The sequence below is a fragment of the Procambarus clarkii genome, chromosome 22 (genome assembly GCF_040958095.1).
Source record: "Procambarus clarkii isolate CNS0578487 chromosome 22, FALCON_Pclarkii_2.0, whole genome shotgun sequence".
Taxonomy (NCBI): domain Eukaryota; kingdom Metazoa; phylum Arthropoda; class Malacostraca; order Decapoda; family Cambaridae; genus Procambarus; species Procambarus clarkii.
Window position 1 is genome coordinate 46,664,216 of NC_091171.1, and position 15,848 is coordinate 46,680,063.

At 51.4% G+C, this 15,848-nt stretch overlaps 1 protein-coding gene across 5 annotated transcripts in view; it reads right to left on the bottom strand.

Moving 5' to 3' along the window:
* LOC123758952 (lachesin) overlaps positions 1–15,848 on the bottom strand; it is a gene marked incomplete at its 5' end in the record, with an annotated part of 125,359 nt that overhangs the window by 52,272 nt on the left and 57,239 nt on the right. For all 5 annotated transcript variants that reach the window (XR_011229354.1, XM_045743728.2, XM_069328955.1 and 2 more), the window contains 1 exon segment: positions 12,339–12,445. Coding sequence is in view for 4 of the 5 variants with exons in the window: in XM_045743728.2 (XP_045599684.1) it covers positions 12,339–12,445 (107 nt within the window).

Below are 15,848 nucleotides of genomic sequence, written 5' to 3' on the forward strand. Positions count from 1 at the left end.
TCTCTCTCTCTCTCTCTCTCTCTCTCAGACGATGCTCTGCCACACCTCCAGTGGTGCCATCACTGGAGGTGTAAGCCATCAGAGAAGCTGGAGGGAGAGCAGGTCCCCCGGCTGGTCTTCCTGTAGCTTTTCCAGCCTTTTCTGCTCCTCTTCCTGGTCCTCTATCCCCCGTTCCGTCCTAATTACTCAGCATTTGTCAGGACTGAATTCCAATAACCATTTCCTGGAGAGTTGCTGGGGCTCTGGTCGCCCTGAAGTGTTGGCTGCCCGCCTCCTTCCTCCTCCAGGCTAACCTTTACTTATCATACATACGTACAGTTTATCAACTGCTTGTATGATTGTGTGAGTGCATGTATGATGCGTATGTAGTTAAGAACATTTGCTGGTTGAGCGCCTGCACTTGTCTGTACAACTTTTTTTATATCTGTCCTTATGACTGTGTGTGTACTCACCTAATTGTGCTTGCGGGGGTTGAGCTTTGGCTCTTTGGTCCCGCCTCTCAACTGTCAATCAACTGGTGTACAGGTTCCTGAGCCTACTGGGCTCTATCATATCTACATTTGAAACTGTGTATGGAGTCAGCCTCCACCACATCACTGCCTAATGCATTCCATCTGTTAACTACTCTGACACTGAAAAAGTTCTTTCTAACATCCCTGTGGCTCATTTGGGTACTCAGTCTCCACCTGTGTCCCCTTGTTCGCGTACCACCCGTGTTGAATATTTTATCCTTGTCTACCCTGTCAATACCATTGAGGATTTTGTAGGTAGTGATCATGTCTCCCCTTACTCTTCTGTCTTCCAATGTCGTAAGGTGCATCTCTCTCAGCCTTTCCTCGTGACTCATGGCTCTCAGCTCCGGGACTAGTCTTGTGGCATACCTCTGAACTTTTTCCAGCTTCGTCTTGTGCTTGACAAGGTACGGGCTCCATGTATGCGGCTCCTAGGCCGCATACTCCAGGATTGGTCTTACATACGTGGTATACAAGATTCTGAATGATTCCTTACACAGGTTCATGAACGCTGTTCTGATGTTAGCCAGCCTCGCATAGGCCGCTGATGTTATTCTTTTGATGAGGGCTTCTGGAGACAGGTTTGGTGTGATATCAACCCCCTAGATCTTTATCTCTGTCCGTTTCATGAAGTAATTAATCTCCCATTCTGTATCCTGTGTCTGGCCTCCTGTTTCCGCCGCCTAGTTTCATTACTTTGCATTTACTTTATTAGAGCAGCCATTTGTTGGACCATTCATTCAATATGTCCAGGTCATCTTGTAGCCTCCTAGTATCCTTCTGTGTGTGTGTGTGTGTGTGTACTCACCTAGTTGTACTCACCTAGTTGTGCTTGCGGGGGTTGAGCTCTGGCTCTTTGGTCCCGCCTCTCAACCGTCAACCAACAGGTGTACAGGTTCCTGAGCCTACTGGGCTCTATCATATCTACACTTGAAACTGTGTATGGAGTCAGCCTCCACCACATCACTTCCTAATGCATTCCATTTGTCAACCACTCTGACACTAAAAAAGTTCTTTCTAATATCTCTGTGGCTCATTTGGGCACTCAGTTTCCACCTGTGTCCCCTGTGTGTGTGTACTCACCTATATGTGCTTGCAGGATCGAGCATTGACTCTTGGATCCCGCCTTTCTAGCTATCGGTTGTTTACAGCAATGGCTCCTGTCCCATTTCCCTATCATACCTAGTTTTAAAAGTATGACTAGTATTTGCTTCCACAACCTGTTCCCCAAGTGCATTCCATTTTTCTACTACTCTCACGCTAAAAGAAAACTTCCTAACATCTCTGTGACTCATCTGAGTTTCCAGTTTCCACCCATGTCCCCTCGTTCTGTTATTATTACGTGTGAACATTTCATCTATTTCCACTTTGTCAATTCCCCTGAGTATTTTATATGTCCCTATCATATCTCCTCTCGCCCTTCTTTTCTCTAGTGTCGTAAGGTTCAGTTCCTTCAGCCGCTCTTCATATCCCATCCCTCGTAGCTCTGGGACAAGCCTCGTCGCAAACCTCTGAACCTTCTCCAGTTTCTTTATGTGTTTCTTCAGGTGGGGGCTCCATGATGGCGCGGCATACTCTAAGACGGGTCTCACGTAGGCAGTGTAAAGCGCCCTAAAAGCTTCCTCATTTAGGTTTCTGAATGAAGTTCTAATTTTCGCCAGTGTAGAGTACGCTGCTGTCGTTATCCTATTTATATGTGCCTCAGGAGTTAGATTAGGTGTCACATCCACTCCCAGGTCTCTTTCTCGAATCGTTACAGGTAGGCTGTTCCCCTTCATTGTGTACTGTCCCTTTGGTCTCCTGTCACCTGATCCCATTTCCATAACTTTACATTTACTGGTGTTAAACTCCAGTAGCCATTTCCCTGACCATCTCTGCAGCCTGTTTAAGTCCTCTTGGAGGATCCTACAATCCTCGTCTGTCACAACTCTTCTCATTAATTTTGCGTCATCTGCAAACATTGACATGTATGATTCCACTCCTGTAAACATATCATTTACGTAAATTAGAAAGAGGATTGGTCCCAGCACCGATCCTTGAGGTACTCCACTTGTTACTGTTCGCCAGTCCGACTTCTCGCCCCTTACCATTACCCTCTGGCTCCTTCCTGTTAGGTAGTTCTTCACCCATACTAGGGCCTTTCCGCTTACTCCTGCCTGCCTCTCAAGTTTGTATAGCAGTCTCATGTGCGGTACTGTATCAAAGGCCTTTTGGCAGTCAAGAAATATGCAGTCTGCCCAGCCTTCTCTGTCCTGCCTTATCCTTGTTACTTTATCATAGAATTCTAAAAGGTTTGTTAGGCATGATTTCCCTGTCCAGAACCCATGTTGGTGCTTGTTTACAAACCCAATGCTCTCCAGGTGCTCAACAAGTCTTAGCCTAATTATTCTTTCAAGTATTTTGCAGGGGATGCTTGTCAGTGATACGGGTCTGTAGTTAAGTGCCTCCTCCCTATCACCCTTTTTGAAAATCGGTACGACATTTGCCTCCTTCCAGCAACTGGGCAACTGGACACACACACACAACTGTGTGTGTGTGTGTGTGTGTGTGTGTGTGTGTGTGTGTGTGTGTGTGTGTGTGTGTGTGTGTGTGTGTGTGTGTGTGTCCCGTCTTCCGAGCACTCTTTGTCGTATAACGCTTTGAAACTACTGACGGTTTTGGCCTCCACCACCTTCTCGCTTAGTTTGTTCCAACCGTCTACCATTCTGTTTGCAAAAGACAACTTTCTTATATTTTTTCGGCAGCTTTATTTCGTTAGCATTAATCTGTGTCCTCTTGTTCGTGAAGTTGCTGGGTTCAGGAATTCCTCTTCGTCAATTTGGTCAATTCCTGTTAGTATTTTATAAGTGGTGATCATATAATCTCTCTTTCTTCTGTCTTCTAGTTTTGGCATGTTTAGCGCCTCTAGTCTCTCCTCGTAACTCTTGTTTTTCAGTCCCGGAAGCCATCTTGTAGCTGGCCGCTGCACCTTTTGCAGTTTATTGATGTGCTGGTTGATATTCGGGCACCATACAACTCCTGCATATTCCAATACTAAACAGTTTCTTCAGTATCTCACCATCAATATAATTAAAAGTTTTAAGTTGGAAAGCGACACATCCGCTCCTCTCAGAATGTTCTTAATGTGTTCCTCAGGCGACAGTTTACTACCCATAACCATCCCCCCCCCTAGGTCTCGTTCTGTATTAGAGTTCTGTAATTACTTCCCACATAATTTGTAAGTTGTGTGTGGTCTATGTTCTCCGATTTCACATTCCATAACATGGCATTTATTCACATTGAATTCCATTTACCACGTGTTGCTCCAAGCAATTATTTTATCTAGATAAATTTGAAGGGAATTACAATGGTCTGCGTCTCCTGTCTTCCCCAGTATCTTAGCATCATACATAAACATGTTCATATTATTCTGTATTCCTTCTGGTAGATGGTTCATGTAGACGATGAACATTACTGGTGCAAGAACTGAGCCCTGTGGTACTCCGCTGGTAACACCTACAGTCTGATACATTGTCTCTCATTACCGCCTTCATCTTTCTGTCAGAAAACTTTCATCCATGTCAGGAGTCTTCCCCCCCCCCCCTGTCATCCATTTCAGTATGTTCCAGTTTCCAGAACAGCCTCTTGTATGGGACTCTATCAAAAATCTTTTTAGGTCCAGATAGACTGAAAAGATTTTTCCTGATGTCTCTATGATTCATTTGCGTCTCAACTTTCCACCCATCATTTTGCTGTTCCTAGCTTTCAACAACGCTGCTTTGAGTACTTTGTCAATTTCCCTCAGAATATTAAATATCGTCGTCTTGTCCCCCTATCTATCCTTTTCTCCAGTGCAGTAAGGTCCAGCTCTCAGTCTTTCTTCATAGCTTTATCCCCTCGGCTCCGGAACGAGTCTCGTTGCATATATTTGGCCCTTTTCTTGTTTCTCTTCATTTTTCAGGTGAGGATTCGATGCTGGGGAAGGATATTCACGAGTGGGTCTCACCTTCGCTGTATATAGGACCCGGGAACACCTTTGTGAAAGTGTGTGAAGGGTACACAGGTGCTGGCCAGTATGACATATGCCACTGTTGTTATTGTGGTAATGTGGGCTTCTGGCATCAGACTTGGAGTCATGTCCACTCCCGGGTCTGTCTCCTCTTCTGATGGGAGAATGTGTCCGCCCGTCATCCTATACTGGCCTAAAATCCTCATAACTTTACATTTGGCTGAGTTAAATTCTAGCAGCCATCTTACAGACCACTTCTTGAGTGTCATATTCTCTTGCAATGCATCATAATCTTACCCTGACCTGACTATTAACATAAATTTAGCAAGATTTCTATCTTGCTAAATTTGCAAACATTGCAAATGTTTGCAAACATTGATATGAAAGAGCCAATTATCTCGGTCAGGTCATTGGCATATATTGGAAACATGATGGGTCCTAGAACTAACCCTTGTGGTACTCTACTTAATTTGTAACTTCTGTCTGCTCTCACTGCAACCCTTGCTTCCTTCCTGAGAGATACTCTCCGACCCACCTTGGGACTCTTATGGATGTGCCAGCCTGCTTCTCTAGTTTGAGTAGGAGTCTTTCAACGTCTACGGTAGGAGGGCCGTATCAGATGCCTTCTGGCAGTCAAGGAACATGCAGTCTCCCAATCCCTCTCTCTTGTTTGATTTCTGTTATCTTGATGTAGAACAAGATAGAAATCTTGCTTGACAAACTTACTACAAGTTTGTCAAGCAAGGTTTTCTTTAATTAAAACCATGCTGGTGCATTGAGACAAAATTGATCGGCATTAAATGTTGTACTGGCCTGCTTCTGATCAGTCTCGCCAGCACCTTGCAGGGAGTTCTCCCGTTTCTAGGGAGGACTTAAATATTATGGCAAGTGGGCTACACAATGGTTCAGCTGCCTCTTTTAGTACCCCCGGGGATATTTTGTCTGGTCCCACGGCTGTGGTCACATCCAGTTCCTGCAGTTGTTTCTTTACTTCTTCTGGTGTAACTGTTTTGTCAATATGTGTGTGTGCGTGTGTGCGTGTGTGCGTGTGTGCGTGTGTGCGTGTGTGCGTGTGGTGTGTGTGCATGTGTGTGTGTGGTGTGTGTGTATTTACTATTTGTGCCTTCAGGATCAAACTGTTAGCTCTTGGAAGCCAGTTTCTAATCGTCGGTGGTCTAATGTACTGGTCCCCGATCTGATTTCCTCTATTTTTACTAGCTATATTTCATACACAAACACACACACATACATACATCCCAAAGATGCTGCCCGGAGGAGCCGGGTACCTATTTACTGCTCGGTGAGCAGGGTCATCAGGTGAAAGAAATTATATCCATTTGTTTCTACCTCGGCCGGCAGTCTAACCCGCGCCATTAGGACTACGACTCCTTCTCTCCCCCCCTCTCCGTATGTCTGTGTGCGTGCGTGTGTACGTGTGTGCATACGTGTGCATGTGCATGTTTGCGTGCGTGTGCGGCCCGCCTCCCTACGCCAGGCCTCGGCCACCCCCACCATTCCTACGCAAATGATACAGTGTTACTCCCGCGTCCAGCACTACCATCACCTCTCCAAAAGTGGCGCACAACCTGTTCATTTGCATCTCTCGTTAACATTTTCAGTTGTTAAATTAAGTCTGAGAGCACGAGAGGTCTCTGGGCGAGCAGATGCGGCGATGGACTTGCTGAAACACGGCCAATGTGGAGGGTAACGCCGGCTGACTTGTGTGGACGCCTGTGAAGGCTCGGCAAGCCCAAGCCCATGACACGCCCGAGGATCGGAATAAGTGCAACATGTAAACAAACATGGATGAACTCCAATTTAGCGGACATTGGTGTAGCCCGCGCGGTGTTGACCGTGTGTTGACAGTGTGGTGTTGACCGTGTGTTGACAGTGTGTGTGGTGTTGACAGTGTGTGTGGTGTTCACCGTGTGTTGACAGTGTGTGTGGTGTTGACCGTGTGTTGACAGTGTGTGTGGTGTTGACCGTGTGTTGACCGTGTGTGTGGTGTTCACCGTGTGTTGACCGTGTGTGTGGTGTTGACCGTGTGTTGACAGTGTGTGTGGTGTTCACCGTGTGTTGACAGTGTGGTGTTGACCGTGTGTTGACAGTGTGTGTGGTGTTGACCGTGTGTTGACAGTGTGTGTGGTGTTGACCGTGTGTTGACAGTGTGTGTGGTGTTGACCGTGTGTTGACAGTGTGTGTGGTGTTGACCGTGTGTTGACAGTGTGTGTGGTGTTGACCGTGTGTTGACAGTGTGTGTGGTGTTCACCGTGTGTTGACAGTGTGTGTGGTGTTCACCGTGTGTTGACAGTGTGGTGTTGACCGTGTGTTGACAGTGTGTGTGGTGTTGACAGTGTCTGTGGTGTTGACCGTGTGTTGACAGTGTGTGTGCTGTTGACCGTGTGTTGACAGTGTGGTGTTGACCGTGTGTTGACAGTGTGGTGTTGACAGTGTGTGTGGTGTTGACCGTGTGTTGACAGTGTGGTGTTCACCGTGTGTTGACAGTGTGTGTGGTGTTGACCGTGTGTTGACAGTGTGGTGTTCACCGTGTGTTGACAGTGTGTGTGGTGTTGACCGTGTGTTGACAGTGTGTGTGGTGTTGACCGTGTGTTGACAGTGGTGTTGACTAGCAACGCTTAACGACCAACATATTTAATAACAATAAGAAGTCAGACAGCCGCAGTCCTACACATCAAACACTTTTACCCACCACCAGCCACCACTCTCAGGTACGGCCTACCGTCCCACCACCAGCCAACACTCTCAGGTACGTCCTACCGTCCCACCACCAGCCACCACTCTCAGGTACGGCCTACCGTCCCACCACCAGCCAACACTCTCAGGTACGGCCTACCGTCCCACCACCAGCCACCACTCTCAGGTACGGCCTACCGTCCCACCACCAGCCAACACTCTCAGGTACGGCCTACCGTCCCACCACCAGCCAACACTCTCAGGTACGTCCTACCGTCCCACCACCAGCCAACACTCTCAGGTACGGCCTACCGTCCCACCACCAGCCAACACTCTCAGGTACGTCCTACCGTCCCACCACCAGCCACCACTCTCAGGTACGTCCTACCGTCCCACCACCAGCCACCACTCTCAGGTACGGCCTACCGTCCCACCACCAGCAGAGAACTATTACGTGTTCTGTCCTGCTTATTATATAATATATAATATAAAATATATAATTTTTGTTTTCTTTGCGTTACTGGGTGGGTGAGGGTGGGGGGGGGGGGGTCCGTGTGTGAACTCCGCCATGAATACTTTAAGTGGAAACAATATTTTTCAACTGTGATGACTGGCGGGAGAATGGGAGGAGTGTGTTGTCTTGCTCCGGAGTGCTCCGTGACGCCTCACTTGTCTCTCACTCCTCCCTAGGTGAGGCGCGGGGGGGGGGGGGGGGAGGGAGGGGGGGGGAAGGAGGTGGGGGGAGTTACAAGTTAGTTTGACTTTTGGGCAGTTGGCTGACAGGAACTCCTCTAAAGCTTCTGAACCCAATGAATGTATTAATATATTGGATGAAGGGTGGCACTGTGCCACCACCAGGGTGCCCAGGAGAGCGGCACTGTGCCACCACCAGGGTGCCCAGGAGAGCGGCACTATGCCACCACCAGGGTGCCCAGGAGGGAGGCACTGTGCCACCACCAGGGTGCCCAGGAGAGCGGCACTGTGCCACCACCAGGGTGCCCAGGAGGGAGGCACTGTGCCACCACCAGGGTGCCCAGGAGGGAGGCACTGTGCCACCACCAGGGTGCCCAGGAGGGAGGCACTGTGCCACCACCAGGGTGCCCAGGAGGGCGGCACTGTGCCACCACCAGGGTGCCCAGGAGGGCGGCACTGTGCCACCACCAGGGTGCCCAGGAGGGCGGCACTGTGCCACCACCAGGGTGCCCAGGAGGGCGGCACTGTGCCACCACCAGGGTGCCCAGGAGGGCGGCACTGTGCCACCACCAGGGTGCCCAGGAGGGCGGCACTGTGCCACCACCAGGGTGCCCAGGAGGGCGGCACTGTGCCACCACCAGGGTGCCCAGGAGGGCGGCACTGTGCCACCACGAGGGTGCCCAGGAGGGCGGCACTGTGCCACCACCAGGGTGCCCAGGAGGGCGGCACTGTACCACCACCAGGGTGCCCAGGAGGGCGGCACTGTGCCACCACCAGGGTGCCCAGGAGGGCGGCACTGTGCCACCACCAGGGTGCCCAGGAGGGCGGCACTGTACCACCACCAGGGTGCCCAGGAGGGCGGCACTGTGCCACCACCAGGGTGCCCAGGAGGGCGGCACTGTGCCTCACTCCCGCCAAGTTTACGGCCCTCAATAAAAACACGAACAAAGCCGTCATGGACAGGGAAGCGCTGTACAAATAGCAGATGTTAACCTCCATCAATAGCGTCCCCCAGGGGGCACCCAGGGGCACCCAGGAGGCACCAGGGGCACCCAGTGGCACCCAGAGGTACCCAGGGGGCACTCAGGGGCACCCAGGGGCACCCATGGGCACCCAGGGGCACCCAGGGGGCACTCAGGGGCACCCAGGGGCACCCATGGGCACCCAGGGGCACCCATGGGCACCCAGTGGCACCCAATGGCACCCAAGGGCACCCAATGGCACCCAAGGGCACCCAGTGGCACCCAATTGCACCCAAGGGAACCCAGTGGCACCCAATGGCACCCAGGGGCACCCAATGGTGCCATGAACCATGGTGTCATGAACCATGGTGCCATGAACATGGTGCCATGAACCATGGTGCCATGAACCATGATGCCATATGGACCCTGGTGCCATGAACCATGATGCCATATGGACCCTGGTGCCAGGTAGCTGCACCAACTGTGAGGGAATTTCCGCAGCACCACCAGCTGGGGGCCACCGCCTCACTGTACCACCAGCTGGGGGCCACCGCCTCACTGTACCACCAGCTGGGGGCCACCGCCTCACTGCACCACCAGCTGGGGGCCACCGCCTCACTGTACCACCAGCTGGGGGCCACCGCCTCACTGCACCACCAGCTGGGGGCCACCGCCTCACTGTACCACCAGCTGGGGGCCACCGCCTCACTGTACCACTGTGAGAATATGGTGAACCATATTCACAATAAGATGGTCGTGACATGATATAAGAGGGGTAGTGACACACTCACACTCACAATAGGGGAGGGTAGTGACACACTCACACTCACAGTAGTGGAGGGTAGTGACACTCCCACACTCACAGTAGTGGAGGGTAGTGACACTCCCACACTCACAGTAGTGGAGGGTAGTGACACACTCACACTCACAATAGGGAAGGGAAGTGACACTCCCACACTCACAATAGGGGAAGGCAGTGACGCTCCCACACTCACAGTAGTGGAGGGTAGTGACACTCCCACACTCACAGTAGTGGAGGGCAGTGACACTCCCACACTCACAATAGGGAAGGGAAGTGACACTCCCACACTCACAATAGGGGAGGGTAGTGACACTCCCACACTCACAATAGAGGAGGGTAGTGACACTCCCACACTCACAATAGGGGAGGGTAGTGACACTACCACACTCACAATAGTGGAGGGTAGTGACACTCCCACACTCACAATAGTGGAGGGTAGTGACACTCCCACATTCACAATAGGGGAGGGTAGTGACACTACCACACTCACAATAGTGGAGGGTAGTGACACTCCCACACCCACAATAGGGGAGGGTAGTGACACTCCCACACCCACAATAGGGGAGGGCAGTGACATTCCCACACTCACAATAGGGGAGGGCAGTGACACTACCACACTCACAATAGTGGAGGGTAGTGACACTCCCACACTCACAATAGGGGAGGGTAGTGACACTCCCACACTCACAATAGGGGAGGGTAGTGACACTCCCACACTCACAATAGGGGAGGGTAGTGACACTCCCACACTCACAATAGGGGAGGGTACAGACACTCCCACACTCACAATAGGGGAGGATAGTGACACTCCCACACTCACAATAGGGGAGGGTAGTGATACTCCCACACTCACAATAGGGGAGGGTAGTGACACTACCACACTCACAATAGTGGAGGGTAGTGACACTCCCACACCCACAATAGGGGAGGGTAGTGACACTGCCACACTCACAATAGGGGAGGGCAGTGACACTCCCACACCCACAATAGTGGAGGGCAGTGACACTCCCACACCCACAATAGGGGAGGGTAGTGACACTGCCACACTCACAATAGGGGAGGGTAGTGACACTCCCACACCCACAATAGGGGAGGGTAGTGACACTGCCACACTCACAATAGGGGAGGGTAGTGACACTGCCACACACACAATAGGGGAGGGCAGTGACACTCCCACACCCACAATAGCGGAGGGCAGTGACACTGCCACACTCACAATAGGGGAGGGCAGTGACACTCCCACACCCACAATAGGGGAGGGCAGTGGCACTGCCACACTCACAATAGGGGAGGGCAGTGACATTCCCACACTCACAATAGGGGAGGGTAGTGACACTCCCACACTGACAGTAGGGGAGGGTAGTGACACTCCAGACATACAATAGGGGATCTTTTCCTCGGAATTTAATAAATGTCTGAACCCAGAACTTAAGATTATAAGGTCAGCCACCAGTAATGGCTGACCTTTCTGTCAGGTCAGCCACCAGTAATGGCTGACCTTCCTGTCAGGTCAGCCACCAGTAATGGCTGACCTTCCTGTCAGGTCAGCCACCAGTAATGGCTGACCTTCCTGTCAGGTCAACCACCAGTAATGGCTGACCTTCCTGTCAGGTCAGCCACCAGTAATGGCTGACCTTCCTGTCAGGTCAGCCACCAGTAATGGCTGACCTTCCTGGCAGGTCAGCCACCAGTAATGGCTGACCTTCCTGGCAGGTCAACCACCAGTAATGGCTGACCTTCCTGGCAGGTCAGCCACCAGTAATGGCTGACCTTCCTGGCAGGTCAGCCACCAGTAATGGCTGACCTTCCTGGCAGGTCAACCACCAGTAATGGCTGACCTTCCTGGCAGGTCAGCCACCAGTAATGGCTGACCTTCCTGGCAGGTCAGCCACCAGTAATGGCTGACCTTCCTGGCAGGTCAGCCACCAGTAATGGCTGACCTTCCTGGCAGGTCAACCACCAGTAATGGCTGACCTTCCTGGCACGTCAGCCACCAGTAATGGCTGACCTTCCTGGCAGGTCAACCACCAGTAATGGCTGACCTTCCTGACAGGTCAGCCACCAGTAATGGCTGACCTTCCTGGCAGGTCAGCCACCAGTAATGGCTGACCTTCCTGGCAGGTCAGCCACCAGTAATGGCTGACCTTCCTGGCAGGTCAGCCACCAGTAATGGCTGACCTTCCTGACAGGTCAACCACCAGTAATGGCTGACCTTCCTGCTAGGTCAACCACCAGTAATGGCTGACCTTCCTGCTAGGTCAACCACCAGTAATGGCTGACCTTCCTGCTAGGTCAACCACCAGTAATGGCTGACCTTCCTGGCAGGTCAACCACCAGTAATGGCTGACCTTCCTGCTAGGTCAACCACCAGTAATGGCTGACCTTCCTGGCAGGTCAACCACCAGTAATGGCTGACCTTCCTGGCAGGTCAGCCACCAGTAATGGCTGACCTTCCTGGCAGGTCAACCACCAGTAATGACTCAGGTGAATATATCTAGCGTGACTTGAGTCACCTGAGGCGCCTCCGGGAGACTCTAGGTGACTAAATACTGTATATACACAAACACATAAACATTTCAGTAATTCCCCATTGGCGTCTAGGTGAACCAAAGGGGCGTAAGGGGGACCTGTAGGGTCCAGGTGGTGGTGTGGGGGAGCCAGGGGAAGGGGGTAGAGGGGGCACCTACCCGGTAACCTCCCAGGTGGTCGACGACGCAGGTGAAGGTGGCCTCCCGCCCCTCCGTCACAGTCACGTTCTGTAGAGGCTCCAGGAACTGGGGCTCGAAGCTCTGAACTGTGGGGGGAGTCAGACGTCGAGTGAGTGCCGGTGAGCCAGGTGTGAGGGGGTGAGGGGTATGGGGTAAGGGGTATGGGGTAAGGGGTATGGGGTAAGGGTGGGGGAGAAGGGAGAGGGGAAGAGGGAGATGGGAGAGGGAGAGGAGAGATGGGAGGGGGACACATAGAGCAATAAGCAATAGGAACATATCACTACATTACTGGCAAAAAATATTTTAATTTTTTTTTAAACTAACGACAAAATAATTGTCTGTCCCTCTAATGTCAGACAAGGGGAGGGGGGAGGTGGGGGTGTAGCACCATACACAGTAGGGGGAGTGTAGCACCATACACAGTAGGGGGAGTGTAGCACCATACACAGTAGGGGGAGTGTAGCACCATACACAGTAGGGGGAATGTAGCATCATACACAGTAGGGGGGTGTAGCACCAAACACAGTAGGGGAAGTGTAGCACCAAACACAGTAGGGGGATGTAGCACCATACACTGTAGGGGGATGTAGCACCATACACTGTAGGGGGATGTAGCACCATACACAGTAGGGGGAGTGTAGCACCATACACAGTAGGGGGATGTAGCACCATACACAGTAGGGGGATGTAGCACCATACACATTAGGGGGAGTGTAGCATCATACACATTAGGAGGAGTGCAGCACCATACACAGTAGGGGGAGTGTAGCACCATACACAGTAGGGGGAGTGTAGCACCATACACAGTAGGGGGAGTGTAGCACCATACACAGTAGGGAGAGTGTAGCACCATACACAGTAGGGGGAGTGCAGCACCATACACAGTAGGGGGAGTGTAGCACCATACACAGTAGGGGGAGTGCAGCACCATACAAAGTAGGGGGAGTGTAGCACCATACACAGTAGGGGGAGTGTAGCACCATACACAGTAGGGGGAGTGTAGCACCATACACAGTAGGGGAGTGTAGCACCATACACAGTAGGGGGAGTGTAGCACCATACACAGTAGGGGGAGTGTAGCACCATACACAGTAGGGGGAGTGTAGCACCATACACAGTAGGGGGAGTGTAGCACCATACACAGTAGGGAGAGTGTGGCACCATACACAGTAAGGGATGTAGCACCATACACAGTAGGGGGAGCGTAGCACCATACACAGTAGGGGGTGTAGCACCATACACAGTAGGGGAGTGTAGCACCATACACAGTAGGGGGAGTGTAGCACCATACACAGTAGGGGGAGTGTAGCACCATACACAGTAAGGGGAAGTGTAGCACCATACACAGTAGGGGGAGTGTAGCACCATACACAGCAGGGGAAGTGCAGCACCATACACAGTAGGGAGATTGTAGCACCATACACAGTAGGGGGAGTGTAACACCATACACAGTAGGGAGAGTGTAGCACCATACACAGTAGGGGAAGTGTAGCACCATACACAGTAGGGGGAGTGTAACACCATACACAGTAGGGAGAGTGTAGCACCATACACAGTAGGGGGAGTGTAACACCATACACAGTAGGGGGAGTGTAGCACCATACACAGTAGGGGGAGTGTAACACCATACACTGTAGGGAGAGTGTAGCACCATACACAGTAGGGGGTATAGCACCATACACAGTAGGGGGAGTGTAGCACCATACACAGTAGGGGGAGTGTAGCACCATACGCAGTAGGGGGAGTGTAGCACCATACACAGTAGGGGGAGTGTAGCACCATACACAGTAGGGGGAGTGTAACACCATACACAGTAGGGAGAGTGTAGCACCATACACAGTAGGGGGTATAGCACCATACACAGTAGGGGGAGTGTAACACCATACACAGTAGGGGGAGTGTAGCACCATACACAGTAGGAAGGAGTATAGCACCATACACAGTAGGGGGAGTGTAGCACCATACACAGTAGGGGGAGTGTAGTACCATAGACAGTAGGGGGAGTGTAGCACCGTACACAGTAGGGGGAGTGTAGCACCATACACAGTAGGGGGAGTGTAGCACCATACACAGAAGGGGAGTGTAGCACCATACACAGTAGGGGGAGTGTAGCACCATACACAGTAGGAGTGTAGCACCATACACAGTAGGGGGATGTAGCACCATACACAGTAGGGGGAGTGTAGCACCATACACAGTAGGGGGATGTAGCACCATACACAGTAGGGGGAGTGTTGCACCATACACAGTAGGAGGAGTATAGCACCATACACAGTAGAGGGAGTGTAGCACCATACACAGTAGGAAGGAGTATAGCACGATACACAATAGTGTAGAGGCATGGTGTGGCTCTGGGACCCTCCGTGCTCTCTGCTCTTGGGGAATTATCCAGTAAATTGATCATTCTAGATTTGCATAGGAAAATAATTAAAATGTCACTGCTTGGGTGCCTTCCCCACCCCCCCCCCCTTCCTCCCCCTGCTATGCCAGGCTTGCTTTCTTGGCCTGTGTGTGTATTCACCTAGTTGTGCTTGCGGGGGTTGAACTTCGGCTCTTTAGTCCCGCCTCTCAACAGTCAATCTACTTATGTGTGTGTGTGTGTACTCACGTAGCTGTGCTTGTAGGGTCGAGCTATGCTCCTAGTCTGGCCTTCCGAACGTTTTTAAATTAATAGAATGACTCATTTCTCACGCTTTTTATGATATTAACACTTAAAACTTTCAATCTAATTAGATTGTTAACGACTTGTGCGTCTAACTTGTTCCACTTATTGACAGCTGTTACTCACAGGCACGTCTTGCTGACGTTCCTGTGAGTCCTTAGCGTCTCAACTGTCTCATCTGTTGTCCCTCGTTCAACTGTTCCCAGCTTTGAACAGCGCTGTTCTCTACCTTATCAATTTGCCTTATAATCTTACATGTTACCATGTCCCCCAATCTGTCCTTTCCTCCACTGTGGTGAGGTCCAGTTCACTTAGTGCTTCCTCATAGCTTAAGCCCCTCACCTCAGGAACGAGCCTTGTTGCATATCTCTGGAATTTTTCCCAGGTTTCTCCTTCTCCTTTTTCAGGTGAGGGTTCGATGCTGGGGGAAGGATACTCACGACTGGGTTTCACCTTCGCTGTATATGGGACCCAGGAACACCTTTGTGCAAGTGTGTGAAGGGTACACAGGTGCTGGCCAGTATGACATATGCCGCTGGTGTTATTGTGGTAATGTGGGCTTCTGGCATCAGAATTGAGGTCGTGTCCACTCCCGGGTCTGTCTCCTGTTCTGATGGGAGAATGTGTCCGCCCGTCATCCTATACTGCTGTACTGGCCCTTCCCACTCCTGCTCCAGTCCTCATAACTTTGCATTTGCCTGGGTTAAACTCGAGCAGGCATTTATCCAAATGTGTCCAAATCCGTTTGCACTGCCGGCCAGTCTAACGCTGTCCTCACTCTTCTCATCACTTTTGCATGCTCATCAGTGCTCATTTTTCTAAACGAG